The sequence below is a fragment of the Gallus gallus genome, chromosome 7 (genome assembly GCF_016699485.2).
Source record: "Gallus gallus isolate bGalGal1 chromosome 7, bGalGal1.mat.broiler.GRCg7b, whole genome shotgun sequence".
Taxonomy (NCBI): domain Eukaryota; kingdom Metazoa; phylum Chordata; class Aves; order Galliformes; family Phasianidae; genus Gallus; species Gallus gallus.
The window spans coordinates 5,635,918-5,656,874 of NC_052538.1; the positions used below are offsets into that span (position 1 = coordinate 5,635,918).

The 20,957-nt window shown below is 41.8% G+C and overlaps 1 protein-coding gene across 7 annotated transcripts in view; it reads left to right on the forward strand.

Moving 5' to 3' along the window:
- TRPM8 (transient receptor potential cation channel subfamily M member 8) overlaps nt 1-20,957 on the forward strand; it is a 75,712-nt gene that overhangs the window by 41,078 nt on the left and 13,677 nt on the right. For 3 of the 7 annotated variants that reach the window (XM_040703388.2, XM_046943550.1, NM_001007082.2), the window contains 16 exons: nt 2,020-2,124; nt 2,705-2,778; nt 3,790-3,946; nt 6,919-7,096; nt 7,422-7,594; nt 8,779-8,953; nt 9,875-9,942; nt 11,234-11,431; nt 12,531-12,633; nt 13,223-13,341; nt 13,669-13,959; nt 14,430-14,525; nt 15,293-15,422; nt 17,444-17,589; nt 18,350-18,462; nt 19,494-19,710. In XM_040703388.2, coding sequence (XP_040559322.1) covers nt 2,020-2,124; nt 2,705-2,778; nt 3,790-3,946; nt 6,919-7,096; nt 7,422-7,594; nt 8,779-8,953; nt 9,875-9,942; nt 11,234-11,431; nt 12,531-12,633; nt 13,223-13,341; nt 13,669-13,959; nt 14,430-14,525; nt 15,293-15,422; nt 17,444-17,589; nt 18,350-18,462; nt 19,494-19,710 — 2,343 coding nt within the window. The remainder of the gene's footprint in view (nt 1-2,019; nt 2,125-2,704; nt 2,779-3,789; nt 3,947-6,918; nt 7,097-7,421; nt 7,595-8,778; nt 8,954-9,874; nt 9,943-11,233; nt 11,432-12,530; nt 12,634-13,222; nt 13,342-13,668; nt 13,960-14,429; nt 14,526-15,292; nt 15,423-17,443; nt 17,590-18,349; nt 18,463-19,493; nt 19,711-20,957) is intronic. The other 4 variants (XM_046943552.1, XM_046943553.1, XM_046943551.1 and 1 more) reach the window with 3 other exon arrangements.

Here is a 20,957-nt window from a genome sequence, read left to right on the forward strand (position 1 = left end):
CAGGCAATATTTTTTTAAAAGCCTGTTTATTAAAACCTCTATTAAAATTTGTTTACCACTTTTGTTATATTTTTTCCAGTAGTTGCTTCCAGGCTGGAGATTTCCTTGGAAAATGCTCCTTTAAGTGCTGTGGAGTTGTATAACAAGCTGTACAGCTTAGAGGATGATTATAATTTTTTATCTAAGGACTACTATTCTCCAAAACATGTTGGTTCCAAACAGTTGTACTTTCATGCAGTAGTCTGTGCTGAAAAAAAAAAAAAAAAAAAAAAAAAATGCCTTCCTATCTCTTGAATGGATTGGAAGCATGATGAAAAGTGAATTGTGTTTGCCTGTTGCAGAGGCTATAGCTGTCACATCTCTTACAGTATGTACAAATGCTGTTGTTTCTGACACGGAGTTAACAAGTCTCTCTCCCAAATACCAGCTGAATGCTGTGGTATCAGCACAGCTCTGCAGAACAGAAACTTACAAGCAAGTCCGTTTTGCTTGTCCCTGGTTTTCAGGGTTCCTTTGCACCATTGCTAACTTTTCTCACTTTGTTTGCAGCGTATTCCTTCCTGTCAATTATTTACAAATGCAGTGAGACAAACTTGAAATTCTTTAGTGCTCAGAAAGAATAATTGAATGCCCTTGTTTCTATTTAATCTTCTCTGCTTACAGTTATGCCCATGGTCCATTTTTCAATGTTAGCTTACAAGGCAAATCAACAAGTGAAGTAAAACTCGGCCAATAAATGCTTCACAAATCCAGACCAACACTCATTTCTCCCCGTGGATCTTTTATCTCGAATTGTACCTTTACAAACATTTTGACATCAAAAATAAATCACGTGAAATAATGAGAATTGCACAGTGGATTCTTTGTGGCTATGCTTCCCAATGCAATCGTCAGACACACAGCTAAATAAGTGAGGTGGTGTGCATTTGCTGTTGTTTTAGACAATCCTGTTTTGTGTTATCTGCTTTTTTTTTATAATGATAGTGAAGTACAGATATAAATGTTTCTGTGAAAACTTGCCTTTTTTTTTTTTTTGCTTTGGGAGTTGCTCTAATGATGACTACCGCTTCCAGCTGCCCTTGACTACCCTTCCCCTTTCAGTCAAAATCTGTGAGTATATGGTTTATTTTCCACTTGGTAGTTTCTGGTCCTCAGAAATGATCTATTCTCACCCAGGGATGATTTTTTAGAGCTGGAGTTTGAGTGCTGCTGCACCTGGCAGGCAGCATTTCTCCATGTGGTATCACCTGAGACACGAGCCCAGTGTATGCAGTGGGAAGAAAGGCAAGAGAGAAAGCAGCATTGAAAGCAGTGGGATTTCAACTCTGTGCCTAAGCTGGCTGCTCCTTCAACCAGAGGGAAGCCAGCACACTTACATGCTCTAGAGGGTAACTGTAGTGTGTTTGGGACTGAGGCTGACGTGTTAATGAACTTTAAATCCACTTATTCTCCTTCAGGTTGCATCCTTTGGCTGTCATTGGTAGAGGAGGTGACAGAGACGTGAGGGCTCTGAATTGGGGTGCTGTGGTGCTGCATGTTCTCTAAGTTTCTGGTGTCCTCATGGACCAACTTCTTTTTACACGATGGTTCATTTTCTATGATTGGAAGTGTTACTTATTAATATCACACACCAAACTAGGAAGCTGCTCATGGTATATGAGCACTCACTAGCACAAGTCCTCTGTGTGCCCATCAGAGATGGCAGGGAAAGAGAAATATTGGGATGAAGTGAGATGTATGCGATGGCATATACATTCCTTTCTCAAAGCATGTTGTCTTGGAATTCTTTCTAAGTGGGGAAAGAAAGAGGAAAGTCTTTTTGTGGAATGAAATAGGAGAAAGGATTTCCTCTGAGTGCTGGTTTCACATTTTAGCAATCAATTCAATGTAAAATTTTTATGCTGAATTTGAATAAGCCCTCCCTTTGCCGCCTCCCGGGACACCATATCCTTGCTGATTCTATCTGTTGAAGGAAATGACTGTGGCAGTGAACCTTTCCCCTCTGCCATGCTGTTCCAGGTTTCTACAGGCACCATGAGGCACCGAAGAAATGGCAATTTTGAGAGTTCCAGACTCCTCAATTCCAGCATATCTCGCAGCATAGATGTGTCGTGCAATGATAGCGTGAGTATCAGGACATTGCTGATAAACTTGGGAGATGTTTGACTGATTGATGTGTCAGCTTTGCTTTTATGAAGGTTTCCCAGTCAGACAGACCAGAGTTAACCACTGTTTGGAAAGTATCATCAGTTTTAACCTCTGTAAGTTATTTGGAAATTCATGCAGTCCGTGCAAATGGAGATGCTCTCTAGTCTGTAGCTGACTGTATAGTGCTACTGAATTCAAGTAAGATGTTTTCTATGTGGGTCTTTTGGATTACAACTGCTGAAATTCAGGTAAGCTCTCTAGCAATTCATAGGGTATAAGGTCTGCTTTGGTGCTCAAGCCCCATCTTCTGTTATACTATGCTTGATAGAAAAGTATTGATATCACTTTTTTATTTGAATGCCTGTTTGTGATGTTTAGCTGTCTTTTGTGTTTTGTCTGTTTCCCTTAGTGCTTTCTCTTTCCGCCCTGCCAACCACTTTGAGAAGGGAAACTTGAAAATCACACCAATTTCACTTTGTGCTTGAACTGACTATACTGTTACTGAGGTCTGTGCTGTTTCATAAGCTATTGAAAGTAATTCTTTTTTTGCCCCAAGGATTTGGTCAACTTCATTCGAGAAAACTTTAAGAAGAGAGAATGTGTCTTCTTTACAAAAGACAGCAATTCAGTGTAAGCAGACATTTTTCGCTTGCTCTGCAGATGTTGGGGTTGGGAGCTGAGGGTATTTCTTCTTGCTAAGCCATGTGGCAGGGGTTGGTTGGGAAGCAGACTCAGTTTTTTGTTAGGAGTCTGAATCTAGCAGTGTAAACTCACCTCAGTCTTGCTTGTGCAACTCCTTTGGTTGTCATTGCTTGTTTGGTCTGTTAGCCTATGTCTGGGATATTGTTCAGTCATGGTCAGAAGAATTGGATAGGTACCCTGGGATGCTTCTCTCAGCCCTACAAAGTATTTTGATCACACATTCTATACACTGTAATTTATAAATTACATAAATTTCCTGCTGCACTAATATTATATACGTTACAAGATTCATTTATATGAAACAGCACAGTTGAAAGGAACCTACAAAGAAAATCAGATACAACTGCCTGCCCGCTTCTGGGCAATCAAAAATTGAAAGTGTGTTGTTGAGGGCATTATCCAAATGCCTTTTGAGCACAGGCAGGCACGGGGCATCAACCACCTTGCTAGGAAGCGTGTTCCAGTGTTTGACCACACCTGGGCCATATCCCTATAATCTTCCCAGTATAAATGTCCCTGCCTCCACCATCTATACATTTCTTTTTTGTGCTGCCTGGACCGGTACCTCTGACTGAGAGGAGTAAGAAATGTATTACCTATGCTCCCAAACTGTCGTCATTGTTTGGAGGGATATGTTGATGATTCTGAGTTGTCTTGCTGCTGCTCAGTAGCGAAACAGCAGAAGCAGATGTCCTTTCCCTCAATTTGAACATGTATTAGGCCAGTCAGACCCTGGATTTACATTGAAAATGATTATAATGAACAGAATAGTAACTTTTCATTCTTCCTACCTGGTTAAGAGCAGTTCTAGTGGTGTTTGATGCTGAGATGCTGCTCTATCTCTGAGCATCCTATAGGCTTTCAAATTAAGCTGCTGGTGTTTTAACTTGGGTTGGGGTAAGGAAAGAAGTCATATAGGCCCATTCACTCTTCTTCCAGGGGCAATTTGTGTAAGTGCGGATACCCTGAAAGTCAACATATAGAAGGCACTCAGATCAATGACGATGAAAAGTGGAATTATAGGAAGCACACTAAGGAACTTCCTACTGATGCCTTTGGGGACGTTCACTTTGAAAATATAGAAAAAAGAGGAAAGGTAAGTGATATTCTTCAAGGCCATATATCAGGCTGCTATGGGAGTCCTGAATCCAATGCCAGTGAGAGCTCCTAAAAACAGGGAAGGTGAAGCCGAAGTAGATTTTGTTCCAAAGGAAATGGGAAGAGTTAGGCTAGAAAGGAGATGAGATGGTTTCTTAAGCTGTGATAGATGTACCAAGGAATGATTTCTTCTGTGTTATTTTTTTGTAGATTGATGGGTGTGTTTGTGAAGGTCTTTCCAAGTGTGACAAAAGAATGGCTGGGTGAAGGTGATGCTTGTTTGCTGTTTGTTTGGAGTCTAGAGGAAATAATTTCAGCTTGACCTTTGAGGTCTCCTAGTGGGACTCTGCGCCCTGAGGGTATCTGTGTGCTGTTGCACTGCCCACTCTGTGGTCCTCACCACTACTGAAATGTGATGGTATTGAAGAACAGCTTAGCACCCTTTTACCCATCTTTGCTGACCATCTTTACTAGTGAACTCAGCACAATAAGCTTAAGTACCTGAATAACTGAGGTCCTGATAAAGATGCTTTGTTCCTGACTGACTTCAACATTAAGGCAGGGTTGTTTCTTAGAATACTACTCCTTTCCATTGTGGATAAACTTATGCTTTAGGAAGAAAATGGTGTGACAGTGTGCACCAGTGTGACTCCTGGGGCAGGAGCATGGGTAACGTGCTTTGCTGTTGAAGGTGCCACGGAATTTGTGAGATAATAATCATAGGGATTTCACATCTGGAAGGATAGAGGACTTTTCTTCTGAGGATCTGTGCTCTTCAATACAGAAGCTGCTCATGCATACCTGGCTGTTACTCCCCAGAGTCATCACTTGTGCTTTTAATGGCTTTACCATTGTAGCATGTCATTGCTGCCTACAGAGCTTTCAGACCACTCACCTTTTTCTTCCCCCGTCTCCTTTTCCTCCTCCTCCCCTGCATCTTTTTCTCCTTGCCCATCTTCCCCAAATCCGAGGAAATTAAAGACCCTCTTCAGTGAGGGGCAGGAAGATTTACACTCTGCATCCCACTCCCAAGGACACACCATTATTTTGGCAGAGATGCTAGATGTGGACAGGCCAATAAGAATTCTACCTTTAGTAAGTCCTACTTCAGCTCGTTTATTTTTGCAGTATTGCTCAGAACCTGTACCATCCAAGAACATTGCAGTTTCTGTATTTAATGTTCTGGAGGCCTTCGGTCTGAATAAAAGCTTGCTTCACTGAACACCTGTCTGAATTCAGATGCAGAAACACCTGCCATTGCCTGTGTGTGAAGGTTGGTCTGTTGCTGGGCATGCACTAGCTGGGTGCATCAGGCAGATGGCACTGTTGGATTTTGGAAATAGCAAGCTACATTCAGCTGAACGGGTACAGCCTGGCAAGGACTAGAGGTGGAAAGTGCCAGGTGGATGGTAGGGTTCAGAGCCTTGTCCAGGAGAAATGCCTTCAAGCTACAGAGCTAATAAGAGTTGCATTGGCTGTTCTGAGCCAGATGCAGCAACTAGGCTTGGGAACCTTCCTAGAACACAGGAGTGTGTTATTCAGTTCAATATAAGTGCCTTTCAAGGTGTTTTTTTAGCATAGAAAAACAAACAAAAAAAACCCTGAGCTTATTTACATAAATGGAGAGATGGGACGTCCATCTGAAACCAGTTATATCTATTTAATATTCTTTATGGCATCCTTGTACACTGTTCAAACTTTACTATGAGTTCGATGTAGTTAGTTTTGTTAGTTAGAACTGCTGTATCACAGACATGCGTGGTGTTCATCCTGTGGATGCAAGGTCCACTAATGGGAGGTTTGGGAAGCCTTACAATGACTCTTCAGGTCTCTGAAGGGAGGATTTCAGTATTGGCCAGAGGGATCCTTTCTTCCTTGGGCATGAGATGCTTGGAGTTGTTTGTAAAGATCTTTTTCAAGGCAGTTTGCTTGTGCTCTTTCTTCTCAATGCTTCTGAATTATACAGTTATTTCAGTTGGATTTGTTAGTTCTAAAAATATTTTCACCTGCCTCGCGTATTTACACTCAAACAGTGGCTGTTATTGCCCATTGATTTCTTTTTACCGCCTGTTAGGTGCCATCTGGTGTCAGCATTCTTCCACACCACCCTTGTTCAGTCTCCACAGAATAACTACGTGTCATCATTATAAGCTAAAGCTAAGACAAACGCAGACAATGCTTACCAGACTGCCAGACCGTCATACTGTAATCAGTTCACACCAAACTGATTCTTAGAGTCTTGATTCAGTACAGAGACAGTGGACTTCAGGTTGAATGTTAGAGAAATTTCTTCTCTGAAAGAGTGGCCGGGTGCTGGAATGGGCTGCCCGGGGAGGTGGTGGAGTCATCAACCCTGGAGGTGTTCAAGGAACATTTAGATGTTGTACTAATGGAGGTGGTTTAGTGGGAAATATTGGTGGTAGGTGGACGGTTGGACTGGATGATCTTGGAGGTCTTTTTCAACCTTGGTGATTCTATGACTCAGTGACTTTCACTAGTAGTGGCAAAAATGTTTCCTGAGCTGTGTAGTTTATCTTCTGTGCAGTTGAAGATGTATGTGGCAGAACACAGAGTACAGTCTCGGCACTGCAGCTCAACCAGGTTGCAGTTTTGGGACTGAAAAGGCAGAGCTGGGAGACTTGAGATGAGGTCATGTTATTCACTGTGCTGCTGGTCATAAACTACCACTCAGTGCTCTGCTTTAAGACTATTGCTTATCTGTAGATCTGATCTATAAATAGAGAAAAGTACCTCAGAAATCCTAGTAGTGGTGTCTGGTTGTAGGGAGAATATAATGATGCCTTAGAGGAAGAAATGAGTACTTAAGCTCTGATTCTTCATCAGTTCGCTCACTGTCTACCAGCTGTTGGAATGGGAGTGCACGATAGAGAAGAAAATACAATTCCTGGTCTGTTTCCAGCTATCAGTGTTTATCTCTTGTTATTTTTCTCTTATTTTTTCTCACTGAAGTACATCCGTTTGTCATGTGACACAGACCCTGAAACACTCTATGACCTCATGACACAGCACTGGCACCTGAAAACCCCTAACCTTGTCATCTCTGTCACTGGAGGGGCAAAGAACTTCGCGCTCAAGCCCCGAATGCGCAAGATATTCAGCAGGCTGATCTACATTGCCCAGTCCAAAGGTAAAGACCTGTATATGCATATACATTGCCACATCTGCGTAAGGCTGGTGGAGAGAAAGCTGCTCAGAGGGTCAGCAGGGAAGCAGAGTGTTGCTTTGTTTCTGCTTGGCTGGTGCACATGGTGCAAATGTTATCTATCGGTTTGTAAGTTAGAGTTGAGAACTAGTCATTCGGATGCCCATGGCAATGTAAGGTAGGCTGAGTGGCATATATTTTATGTTTAACTGAAGTGTTAAGTTTTGAGTGGGAGTGGGATTATGGTATTTGAAAGGGAAGTTATTCCACTGTATCCTCCTCCCATGTTATCCCTCCATGTTGTCCCCAGGGGCCTGGATTTTCACGGGAGGTACACATAATGGGCTGATGAAGTATATTGGGGAAGTGGTCAGAGATAACACCATCAGTCAGAGCTCTGAGGAGAGTGTGGTGGCTATTGGCATAGCAGCCTGGGGCATGATTTCCAACCGAGAAAGCCTGATTCGCAGCAGTGATAATGAGGTAAGAAACATGTACAGTCGGTGGGGGAAAAAATGACAGGGCTCTGCTCTAAATCATGCAGATTACATCCCTGACTGCTGCTCTCAGCAGTAATGGGCTCAGCTGATGCTATCAGTCATGTGGTGACTGACTTGAGCAATTAGAGAAGAGGTCTTCTTATTATGTTCTGGTAGACCTGAGCTTGCTGGACATTTTTTCCAATGAAATGTTTGTGTAGAAACACAACAACAACTTTAGCAACACAAGTTAGCTTTTGTGTACCTGAAACAATTCAACTTGGAACCAGCTTTTCTTCAGCGTGTGTCACAGTGAGATGAAATACCAAGTGCTCTTTCCAAATCAGAAGGGTACTAAGGTGTTCTCATGTGCAAGATGGTCTCAAACATCAGGCCTGCTGGGGGTTGACCAGCCAGTGATTCCAGCTGTGGGCTTAGCACACCTGCATGGAAGTTCAGCTGCTCCAATTTAATGTCTGGCAGAGTTATGGAATAATCTCTTCCACAGTTACTACAGCTGCTGTGAAATCCTTGCATGGTTGCCCACAGTGGGGATTCCCATTAACTAAGACACCCTGTGCCACCTGTCCCTATTAAGTCAGTCCCATCTGTCAGATACACTGGCACATCTCCTTTTATCTTGTATAAGCTAGCTCTCACAAACATATCTAAAATCCATCCAGATAGATAAGAAAACTGATGACTTTACTGAGGGCTCTGAGATGATTTGGGGATTGGACTAGATGATCTCAACAGTTCCCTCCCAACCTTGAAAATTCTGCAATTCTCTGATGTGTTGAAAGTAAGTTTTCCACAGATTTAATGATTCCAGTGGCTGAAGGAAGCATATTTGCCTTCTGCATTTTTAACAGAACTTCTGAAAGGACTAAGTTGTTGCAACTAATTTCATTCTGTTCCATTACCTGAAATGAGGTTATGGGAGGATCATCTCAAATCCAGCTGTACTTGTAAAGAAAACAAGATATTTGTACTGCGCTCTTTTATGAGGTTTCTCTCACTATCTTTTGTTGCTATTGGGACTGTTAGTGTCTGGAGTCAGAAAATATGGACTACTAAATGATAAGGAATAACTGGTATTTGGGGGTTCAGCTGCCACTGGTTTGACCTTCAAAACTTGTCCATGCTTTGCCCTTGCGTTTCTGTTAAACACTGTGCTTGTGATTCTAGGGGTACTACTTGGCTCATTACATAATGGATGATCTCAAGAGAGATCCCCTGTATTGCCTGGATAATAATCACACACATCTCTTACTGGTTGACAATGGCACCCACGGGCACCCAACAATAGAGGCAGAAGTACGAACTCAGTTAGAAAAGTACATTTCGGAGCGAGTTATCCCAGGTAGGTGTGGATGTCAGGTTGCAGACCTCCTTCTCCTTGGAACTTGCTTGCTTTGGGGCTCAGTGTTTTTCCAGGAAATGAAAGAGCAGTAGAATCATCCCTTGAATGCTAAGCAGAAGGAGTGTGTTATCTGCATTGCATCTTGAGCACTTTCAAGAACAACCAGGCCTTCAGAACATCTCTTTCCCCTCATTTCCATTTCTTATGTGACAATAGTCCTGTGTAGGACACAATAAATAATCTGCTTCAGCAATGCAACCCTTCTTACTCTTCCTTCTTTTGGAAGCTGACCATTGACTTCTGCATCTAGCCTAACTGGCACCGAATTCCAGGTAGCTGAAGCACAACTACACAGGAGCTGATATTTTGCTTTTACAGAAATATCTGTGATGATCCATCTGCATCCTGCTTATAAACAGTTTCTTGTTTGGCCCCTTTTTTGCTAAGAGGGAAAAATACAAAGGCCTTGGCAGGCTGTTCTTAACTTTGTGTCTCTTAAAAACTAGCTGCTGGAGTCATGTGGTTCTTAACTTTCCTTTACCATTGAAAACGTGGAATCAGCAGTTCTGAATCTTCAACTTTTGATAAAGAACCTTGCACCTAGACTCCCAGTGATCAAAGCAATAGGTAAAGAGTAAAATCAAATGTTTTGAGGACTTCAGAGCTAATAAAATTATGATTGCTAGGAAGCAAAAAGCTGGAGAAGACTGATGTCAGCTTGGCAGAATGTTAAGCAAAACTGAGTTTTCATTAAAAATAAGATAAGTTGTTGATAGATTTGCCCAAATGAACAGTGAACTGGTATCAAAATGATTGCACAAACAACTTAGAAATGATGTCGTTGAACTGAGGAAAATGGATTGGTCAAACTGCACTAACGAGTTGAATCTTTTTCCCTTTTTCTTTTCGCCTGTTTCACAGAATCAAATTATGGTGGTAAGATTCCAATTGTATGTTTTGCTCAAGGAGGAGGGAAAGAGACTTTGAAAGTAAGTTTATTTTTTTTCATTTATTTCTTTCACTTTTTCCAGGAGTGACAGCAGGAATGTTGCTCTTCTGTATCAGAAGCATCTTTGTCAGCCATGTAACTCTTGACCTTCTTTGTACAAGTTTACCTAATGGTTTGGTTTGCCAAAATTCGGCTTGCACTTGTTCAGTGGAGATTAGTATTTTCATTTCACACACAGAGAAGATTAGCTTCTGTTGGAGATACTCCAGTTTAGATCCTGCTAGAGCTGACTTTATTGCTGATCCTGTGAACTGTAGGCCACATCTAGTTTAAATCTAAAGAGCTGAACAAGGCAGCTCACGTTGAGGCTAGTCAAACTGGGTGACAAAAAATGTTACTAATAATTCTAAGCATGGTCTCTGTTACCATTTAATTGCTAACATTAATCAATTAGTCTATATCACTCTGTGAAATCATTACCCCAGCCTCTCTCTAAGTTTCCTGGTGTTTGATTCCACTTGGGTGATTAATTCTAACTTTGCCCACAAGCATATTGTAGATGAATGCAGAGTGTAGATGAATGCAGAGTTCAATGTGCTAATCAGAAGTCCAAAGATAAAGATGAGATGAAAGCATTCATTCAAGTTTTAGAGCGAAGCTTTGCTGTAAGTGCTATCTTCTTTTAGTTCCAAGCAGCCAACTTTTAAGAGAGGATTTTACTACAACAGAAGGAGTTGTACTGAATGCTATATAAGAACAGCTGGTTGAGAAGCATTATGATTACCTGTATGGAGTGACATCAAACCACCATGATGCATAACACATTTACTAGCTATCTAATCAGTATGATAAAAGCCACGTCAGATTAAATGTTTCATTCATGGAAGGAGGATCCTCTGAAATGTTACTGGATGATGCTTCAAGGATGCATTCTTGCCAACCATAGGGTTCACTCATTAGTGTTAATAATACACTCAGACGTCTGTGTCTGCCTTCTTGCTCATTTACAGGTAAAATCAAAACCTATCTTCTGCAGGAGTAAACTGATCAAAATGATCAGCAGGTTTCATGCTGCAGAAGTTTGTGTATGTGTAAGACTATTGCTTTTTCCTCTAACAATTAAAGCTGGAGCCCTTGTACTCAGCTTTAGTGTTACTTAAGCAATACTTGGCCATAAAAGAGTAGTGACTGTCGGTCTAAGTTGGTTGTTGAGAAAACTATCTTCACAGAAGGGGTAGTCTATACTAAAATCACTAGGCTTTCTTCCTGAGTAGTATTCTTGAATACCACAGTTACGCTTCAAGTCATCATCTCTCCTCTTTGCTCCCTAGTCTATCCATGTGGCCATCAAGAGTAAAATTCCCTGCGTTGTCGTAGAAGGCTCTGGACGGATAGCTGACGTTATAGCTAGCTTGATGGAGGCAGAAGACACTCTTACTTCCTCGTGCGTCAAGGAGAGCTTGCACAGGTACCTGCCTCGCACCATTTCAAGGCTCTCAGAAGAGGAGACTGAAAGCTGGGTTAAATGGGTAAGTATGTGCTGTTGTAGCGAGCTGCTGAAGCTGAAAGTAGCAGAAGGGTAGAAAGAAAACGAGGTCAGGAGCAGCCAGCTTTGGAGGAACAGAATGTGTCTTACTTGGACTTAGTAGTACTGCATACCTGGAATGCAACTGAAGGTGTAACATTGTACATACAGCAGAAAATTCTTTTGCCTTTTATTTTTTTAATCTTTGATCACAGATAGAACCCTCAGAATTCAGCTACCATACTGACTGTTTATTACAAGAGTGTTTTTTTGGAGACTGGGGAGACTGGACAACTAAGAAGAGCATCTGCTCTCTTACATTGCTTGGGCCAGACTCAGGAAACTGTTTTAACTCTCCATTTACCTGATCTTCTGACTGACCTGGTTTTAGATATACTTCTGCCCTCCTAAATAGGGGCAAAAAGATGGAGCTCTAGGAAAATCTTAATGTTCTGTTATTTTTCAGAAGTCTTTGTTCCAACAACACTTCAGCCCAACAGCCCATTAACTTAGGTTAATTGACTTCCTCAATTAAAAGCCAGGGCTTTATCTTAGGGTTTGATTCAGTTTTCCTCTTCTGTTTAATTATCTCCTGCCTATGTTCATGGGAGGGAGCAGAAGGTGGAGCGTGATTGCATGTTCATAATGGGGGGGTGGTACGCGATGTGTTGCTTCCTGTATATGTAAGTCCTCTTCACTCACTTTTCTCCCTTCTTTATTTAGTATTATTTATTTATTTACTATTCTTTCTTTTTAATGTACGTACCATTGCAAGTTGTTTGCAATCTCCAGATAGAGATTCAGTTGGTCATACTTATGAGTAGTTCCTTATTACTGGTATTATGTTTTTTTGGGTTATAATGTTCTGCTTAGGAAGAAAACACAGATATTTGCTGTATTCAGAGGAAAACTAACCTTATACTTTGGCAGCTTAAATCTCATCTGCTTCTATCTGGACTTGTGTACATTTTAATTGTATTTGGAAACAGGACTGATGAGAAAGATGTTTGCTACAGTGTGATGAAAGATTTCCTTTAAAGAAGCTCTAGGAGATCAACTGCTAAACATTCTAGATTGCTTTGAATTGAAACTTCTTTTTGTAGATCAAAGAAGTCCTTGAGAACCCTCATTTACTGACAGTTATCAAAACAGAAGAAGCTGGAGATGAAATTGTGAGCAATGCCATTGCTTTTGCTCTGTACAAAGGCAAGTAATTGTCTTTCTGTTCTGTCATTTTGTGTGTGTGTGGTATTTTTGTGTGCTGCTTTTTAAACAGATGGATAAAGATGGGTTACTCTGGGATTCTGAATAGTGGGGTTTTGCCCTATGCAAATGTATTTTCACAAACTGAGTGATGTGCTGAACCTGGAAACCATCAGTCCTTTTGCATGCAACATTTTTGTAAACTTGAAGTAACTGTCCCAGTGGGTGATGGGTTTGGTTTAGTGTTTGGTTTTACTTGTCCTTGTTTAATTTTCGCTTGCAAAATTCCCTACTAAAATTAATATTGAAGATATAAATGAGTTTAGAACAAATAATAAAAAAAACAAAATAGTACCCATTTTCTGCATGGTGTGTGAAACTGAAGATGTGATATGCATGCATAGCATGCCAGGCGTGTCTTTAAGCTTTGAGAATCCTCAAAAACCCAATCAGGAAGATACAGATGAGTCTGGGGAAAGATGATCAGTATAGGGCTCTTGCTGAGTAGAGCGTGAAATCAGAGATGAATAAGTATGCCAAGAAGCTCTTCTGTCTCTGGTCTTTTACCTAGAGGATTGTTCCTCCTCAGCAGCCTTCAGCACCAATGAACGTAACAGAGATAACTGGAATGAGCAGCTGAAGCTGCTGCTGGAGTGGAACCAGTTGGACCTGGCCAGTGATGAGATCTTCACCAATGACCGAAACTGGGAGGTACAGATGGTTTCTGAGTACAGTGGTATGGGCTAGGGGACAAGAGGGAAGAGAGACATGGTAGCAGCAGCCAGTGTCTCAGCGTCCCACACTTTGTGATGATACTTAAGATCACCTTTTCCTCTTTGCACTGGTATCATAGATAGCTCATGCCAGAAGTGCTCTAGGCCATCCAACAAGTGCAATTGCATATGTGAAAAACTGTTTCTGATGAAAGTGTGCCAGTCTGAAGGAAAATGTGGCAGTTTGCTACAGGTATCAGGCCCCTTAGGTAAGCTTTTCACGTCCCGTATGACTCCTTATATTTACTCTTCCATTTCTTCCTAGTCTGCTGACCTGCAGGATGTCATGTTCACAGCCCTAGTGAAAGACAGGCCCAAATTTGTTCGTCTCTTTCTGGAAAATGGTCTGAATCTGAGGAAATTCCTTACCACAGAGGTCCTTAGAGAGCTGTACACCAACAACTTCAGCAGCTTGGTGTTCAAGAACCTGCAGATTGCCAAGAACTCCTATAATGATGCGCTCCTCACGTTTGTGTGGAAGATGGTTGAAGACTTCCGAAGAGGTCTCAAAAGAGATGATAAAAATAACAAGCATGAGCTGGAGATACATCTTTCAGTAAGTGATGGACCATTTCTTTCCATTTTGCATCCCTGAAAAGGAGGGGGAAGAAAAAGAAAAAGGAAAAGTTTTATGTTTTATTTCTGGTATAGCAGGATTTACTTTTAACAGTCTCAGCCTTATTTTACACTTAACATGTGGTCCCATTTTACAAATACATGTAAGGGTCATTTAGCTATGAGCAAAATGGGTGGATGTATTTGGATGTTGAGTTATAAGAATTTCTATTGCAGTCATCAATGTCATAATTATGCTTGTAATTTAAACCAATGTAAATGCAGAGTCCAGTACAGAGGTACTAGCTGGGCATGAATAATTAGGACTCATAACCTGGTACAGACTGTGGTATTTTGTACCAAACTGCTCTAGAGCAAAGAAGTTGATGATGTAGAACTTTAAGGACTTGTTCCAGAAAGCAGGTTAGTTGAACTTTGTTGTGGAGAATTATTGCTTTTTTTTTTTTTCAGACTGAGTGTCCTATCACAAGGCATCCGTTGCAAGCTCTGTTCATCTGGTCTGTTCTTCAGAACAAGAAAGAGTTATCTAAAGTCATTTGGGAGCAAGTAAGTTGAACTGTTCTTAGTTTCTGTTTGTAAACAGCATGGTGTTGTTCCTTGTCTTTGGGCTGTTGGCCACAAAACTGTGGTAGATAATTGCAGGGTGGTTCTGTAAGTAGGTTTAATGTTACCCCTTTTGTGTTTGGGCATGAATTTCATACTTTCCTTCCATAATGCCAGATACATGTCAGCAGTCCAAACTAGCATTTACATATAGCTACACTTTCTTGTCTGTTTTCAATCTTGAATGCTATGTGCCCCCCGTTCTGCAATATGGAAGTGTTGTGATCCCAGGTATTTGATTGACATCCATTTCTAATTTTGATTAGACATTTAGATATAATTGCATCGAATGCATAATTCACAGACTGCAAATGTGATGCTAAGGCATGCAAAGCTAATGGATGCTCCTGCTCGCATTGGTCTGTGTCTCCAAAGCAGAGCGCTTCCTCCCTGGAATATACTAAAGTAGTCAACTGGTCCAGACTGGTATACTACCAGGAATGTAGTTCCTGGGAGAACAGACCCTCTTCTGTGCACCTTCAGTCAGAGATGCAAAGCTGGTATCTGACTAAAAAATAAAAGAACTTTTCAGACTGGTCACAAAGTTGTTACGAAACCAGTACAGAGATAGTTACTGTTTGTTTCATGGAACTAGACCCTCATTTGCTGTGCTGGGAGCACAGCAGCTGCAAAAAGAGAGGATAATGTTTAAAGATTATATCACTTTCTCTCTTCAGTGGGGTTTGCATGACTTAACTCTCTCTCCACAGACCAGAGGTTGTACTTTGGCAGCTCTTGGGGCCAGTAAGCTCCTGAAAAGCATGGCAAAAGTGAAGAATGATATAAATGCTGCTGGTGAGTCTGAGGAACTTGCTAATGAGTATGAGACAAGAGCAGTAGGTAAGTGCCTTCTTTAAGTCCTTTAGAAGTTTAATAGAAGGGTCAGAGATCAGGAAACTGTTCCATTTCTTTGAATGTTACTGGCTTTAGTGATCTCCAGATGTGGTGCACAGCAATGCTTGGGTAACAGTCTTTTCATTTTGTGCAAATAATGCAAAATGAAAGCCGTGTTGATTTTCCTCAGCAGAATGTAAGGAATGTAATTCATTCAGTTTGCCTGAATGAAACTCCCCAGAAGTCTAGCCTGATTTGTAAAGAAGAGTATGACGTTTCAGGAAGAAGTAGAAAAAAACCTTCATTTAGAAAAGTAGTTATCCAACATGAAATTGTAGAAGTATGGTTTGGGTTGAAGAAGGGACCTTTGAAGATCATATAGCCCAAATCATCCCACAGTATCTTTCACTAGATCAGGTTGCTCAGAGCCCTGCCCAACCTGACTTTGAACACTTCTAATGATGAGGCACCCACAACTTCTCTGGGCCACCTGTTCCATTAACATTGTGATTTTCACTGCTTAGAAATGTTTTCCACACCATCTGTTCCCATTAGAAACTGTGTTCTGTCTGAACAGCTTGCCTCCAAATATGAGTGTTCAGGGATTTTATTTTTTATTTTTTTATTTTTTGGTGTGTTTGTGTGTGTGTGTGTGGAGAATTTCTTTCCTTGGGAAGAAAAGCTACCTGGCTGTAATGGCAAGGCTGAAATAGCAAGGACAATATAGGGTAAGAGAAACTTTCATGAGTGCTGGTAATGTTTGGGTTGAGAGGAGTCATCCTTCAGATTTGCAGTCGTACTTCAAAGTAGGAGTGAGAATAAATTGCAGATAAAAAGGGTATTGAATTCCTAAATTCCAAACAACAACATCATAAGCCTTTGTTATTCTGTAAAGAAAAGCAATACTGTCACTCATTGAGAATGCAGATCTAGATCATGCATTCTAGGTCAGTCATTTTTCTTTTTATGACCTCTTGTTTCTCCTGTTATAAGGGTTGACAGTGGTTCAGAATTGAGTCCTGCATGTCATGAGCTGGAGTAACCAGTATTTTCTCTTTAAAGAGGCTAATTGGTGTCAGATAGCTGGGACGGGGCCCATCATACCATAGCTTGGAGCAAAATGCAATACAGTGTTGCCTCTGAAGGCTTTATTACAGGTTATGGCCTTGTTCTCTTGACTGATCTGCTCATAGCAAATGGTAGGTCCATAACTGCATTGTCAAGCAGTTTGCTGTCATATCCACAAATCACATTACATGATGGTTAATGTGTAATGGCCCATGTTGTGCAAACATTGCTGTGCATCAGATCTGGAGGTCAGATCTGAAAATTTCTTGCTTGTTACCGGAAAGGATCTCCTGCTTCACAAGGTGAAAACTGCTTAGACTTCCTTAAAGGTATCTAGGTTTCTTGGGCCTGACGTAGAGAAATGACCATTGAAGTCTGTTTTCAGGACTGACCTGCAGTGCATATGGTAATACCAGCTGAAGGTATTGCTATATGTGTATATCCTTGCAGTTATGGTTAAAAGCTGTTTGAAAAACGCCTGGGAAAATATATTACTGGAAAGGAGCACTTCCTCAGTTTTTAGTGTAGAATTCACCTTAACACCATCTCTGTGTAAGGTGACTTTATATTACAGTTTTTCATCCCGACCTGAATTCTGTATGGAAGCTTAATACGTGCAAGTCTATTATGTGTAAAGTGTATGCACATGTTGTTTTATCATGCTGAAAATTTGGAAAGGACTCTTCAGTCTGCATGCTTTAATGTTCCATTTTTGAAGTCAGTGGAGGAAATTGCATCCCAGTTGGTGGAAAACTGAGTCTGAAGTTGGAGCTCAGTGTGTGAGTGATTGTGCTGGGAAGTCTATGTACAAGTATGCAGCAGGTGCTGTATGAATGAGTGTTAATGCTGCAGGACAAGTCTGGATAATTCCTGCTCTTTGAGCTCTACAGCTGTTTCCAGATGGGGAGAGGCCTGGACGAGGTGCTTTCTCCGCTTATGGAGCTGCCTCTTTCTTCCAGAGCTGTTCACCGAGTGCTACAGCAATGATGAAAACCTAGCTGAGCAGCTGCTGACCTATTCCTGTGAGGCCTGGGGAGGGAGCAATTGCCTGGAACTAGCAGTGGAAGCGAAAGACCAGCAATTCATTGCACAGCCAGGGGTGCAGGTAATATCAATGCAAAGGTGGTGTGTGCATTGCTGTAACTCTTGTGATCTGGGTGACTTTAGGAAGAAAAGCAAATATTCTTGCTGTCAAAATGCTGCATCCACATGAATAGCCTGTGGAAATGCCACAGCTCAGGCACTGTCCTCATGGAAGACAGAACCTATGGGAGACGTTTCCCAGATGTGTGAACACTGAGCTTTGCATGGTTGTGGTAAAGCCCAGTCCCATTGTATACTCAGGGAACCAACATTTGCAGTGCTGTGAAATGCATCCCAAAGAGCACTGATTGGGGCAGGTGGGGAACAATTCCCTTCTTGTGGCTTCCGTCCCTCCTGGAAATGGCTGTATTGCCTACAAATGCTAAGTTGAGAGGGGAAGATTATTTAGAGCAGTAAATTTTAAAAAAATAAAATAAAATAAAACAAAAACCTGATGATAAAGACTGCCCAAAGTGGCTTCTCTCTTGGCACACCTTCTGTGTTCACACAGCGTGGATATATACTGCCTAATGTAAAGTGCCTCATAAATCAGTTCAAGGCCTGCTTAGGCTCACATTCAATTCCTTGTCAGATAAACTAGAGGATGGCTGGGCTAAGGAACCAGCCCCCTGTTACTGATGCTACTGTATTGTTGATATAGAAATCGTTGTTTTGTTTTAAATCTCAAGGATTTTTCTTCTAAATCAAATGTGCTCTGATAGCATTCCTACGTTATTTTGTTGTTCTTGAAACAAATGAGAATATTTTCCTCTTCCCTGCAGAATTTCCTTTCCAAGCAGTGGTATGGAGGGATTTCAAGAGATACTAACAATTGGAAGATTATACTGTGTCTATTCTTTTTCCCTTTAATAGGCTGTGGTTTCATTTCATTCAGGTAATCAATTGGATTCTCATTAACAGAGTTAAAGCAAGTCAATTAATCATAGAATCACAGGGCAATTCAGGCTGGTAGAGATCTCTCAAGATCATCCCCCCACTACAGCAAATTGCCCAGGACTGTGTCCAGTTGAGTACTGAATATCTCCCAAGGGTGGAGACTCCACAAATTCTGTGGATAAAAGCTTTTGACGGGTTGTTTCCTCACTCTGGAGTTAAGCATACACTTGTATGCCTGAAGTCAGTGAATGCAGAATAACATTATGTAGGAAAAAGATCTGGGGATGTTAGTTGACAGCCAGCTGACCACGAGCCAGCAGTGTGCCCAGGTGGCCAAGAAGGCCAATGCCGTCCCGGCTTGTATCAGCAATAGTGCAGCCAGCGGGAGGTGACCGTCCCCTTGTACGCAGCTCTGGTGAGGCCGCACCTCAGTGCTATGCTCACTGCTGGGCCCCTCATTGCAAGAAAGACACTGAGACCCTGGAGTGGGTCCAGAGAAGGGCAAGAGAGCTGTGGTGGTCTGGAGTGCAAGTCTTATGGGGAGCTGGGGTTGTTTGGTGTGGAGGAGGCTCAGGGGAGACCTCATTGCTCTCCACAGCTGCCTGGAAAGAGGTTGTGGCGAGGTGGGGTTGGCCTCTTCTGCTGGGTAACAGCAATAGGACAAGAAGTAATGGCCTGAAGTTGCACCAGGGGAGGTTCAGGTTGTATATTAGGAACAATTTATTCTCAGAAAGAGCAGTGCTGCAGTGGCACAGCTGTCCAGGGAGTGGTGGGGTCACTGTCCCTCGGGGAGTTTACAAACCATGGAAATGTGGCACTGAGGGACATGGTCAGTGGGCATGGGGGGTTTGGGTTGAACTTGGTGATCTTAGAGGTCTTTTCCAACCTGAATGATTCTGTGATTACATTGACAGTGCTATTCTGTGCTAGACTTTTCAAGCTTTCTAATTTTCACTTTGATAAAGAGCACAAATATTTCCAGGCATAAAAGCTGTGCTTTGAGACCTTTTCCCTCTTTTAATTCCTCAGGAAAAAACCTGTGGAGAAGAGTAAGAAACTCTTTTTGTATTATGTGTCATTCTTCACTTCGCCCTTTGTAGTCTTCTCTTGGAATGTTATCTTCTACATCGTTTTCCTGTTGCTCTTCGCCTACGTGTTGCTCATGGATTTCCAGAAGGAACCTACCGTCCTGGAGATCATCCTTTATGTGCTGGTCTTCATCCTGCTTTGTGATGAAGTGAGACAAGTAGGCAGCGCTTGAAAACCAAAAATGTTTAACGCTAGATTTAAAGCCTTGCCATGACAGTTTCCTCCCTCACACACAGCTTAAGGCAGTACAGTCTGCTTCAGAGTTATAGGGTAACTACTTCCTGGGTTGTATCCGTCCGATACCTGATTCCTACTTACATCCCAATGGCTGTAGGTTTTGGGGCTGTTGAGCTATTTTACACACAGCTTTGGGGCTGTGTGGGTATGCTGATGCTACTGGAGATGCTTCTAGGGCTGCTTGGCTGAGGTTGCCAAGGCAGTTGAGAATTTGGAGGCTAGATTTAACAGAAGATGGATCTAGATACACACCAGTATATCAAGTAATTCTTGTCCTCCTTTCTCTACATTCCCCCTTCCCACTCCTTTTTTTTTTTTTTTTTTTGAGCACTGTGCAGCATCATATCATTACGTATTTCTGTTTGTCTTTACTGTATTTGCTAGTCACATATAGGCCTGCCTGGGACTGCCTTCATATTTGTGCTGGTGTTGTGTGGGAACAGTGTGCAGGACTGCCTTTGTAGCCAACCCATAGATATTATTCTTCTGCTTCACATGTTAGAGGACCCCCTTTTTGAAGAAGTTCTGGCTTCTACTAAACAGGAAATACTTTCTGGGTTAGATGAGTATTCCAGATGAGTTTGGGTTTGTTTGTTTTTTCCTCTTTCCCCTATGTGCAGTGGTTTTGGCCTGTCTGTGAAGACACTGGTTTTCAATCAAGTTCAGTATTTTGGGGACCTGAATTGCAAGATGCTGGAAACATCAGAGTGGTTTCAGCGTACAGCTGCTTTTTGCTTGTCCTATGAAGCAAACGAGAGCTCCTGAGTCATGTGTGAATCAGACCACTCTCCAACCAAATCTCTCCCATGAGCCTACATGACTTTATTTAGTGTTGATGCTACAGTGCTTAGATTTCTATATGGTCTTTTTCCTTTTTAATAGTCGTGGTAGTACCCTATTTAAGCCAGCTTTCCTTTCTAAGGAAAATGGGCCGAAAGTGAAAGACTGTCACAATGAAAGCGCTAAAGGTGTTTGTTTCTGCTGGTTTAGGTTCTGGTGTCTCTAGACCTGTCAATGCATTTCCTGTGTGTTCCCAGCAAAAATGCAGGGGAAAGGCTAGGGGTAGAAACCTTTTTTCCTCCCATTGCCACTATTTCTCACTAAATTGAGCAGGTAGAACAGCTTCAGATCCCAGTGATTCCTTTAATAGCTAGCAGCCAGACTGTA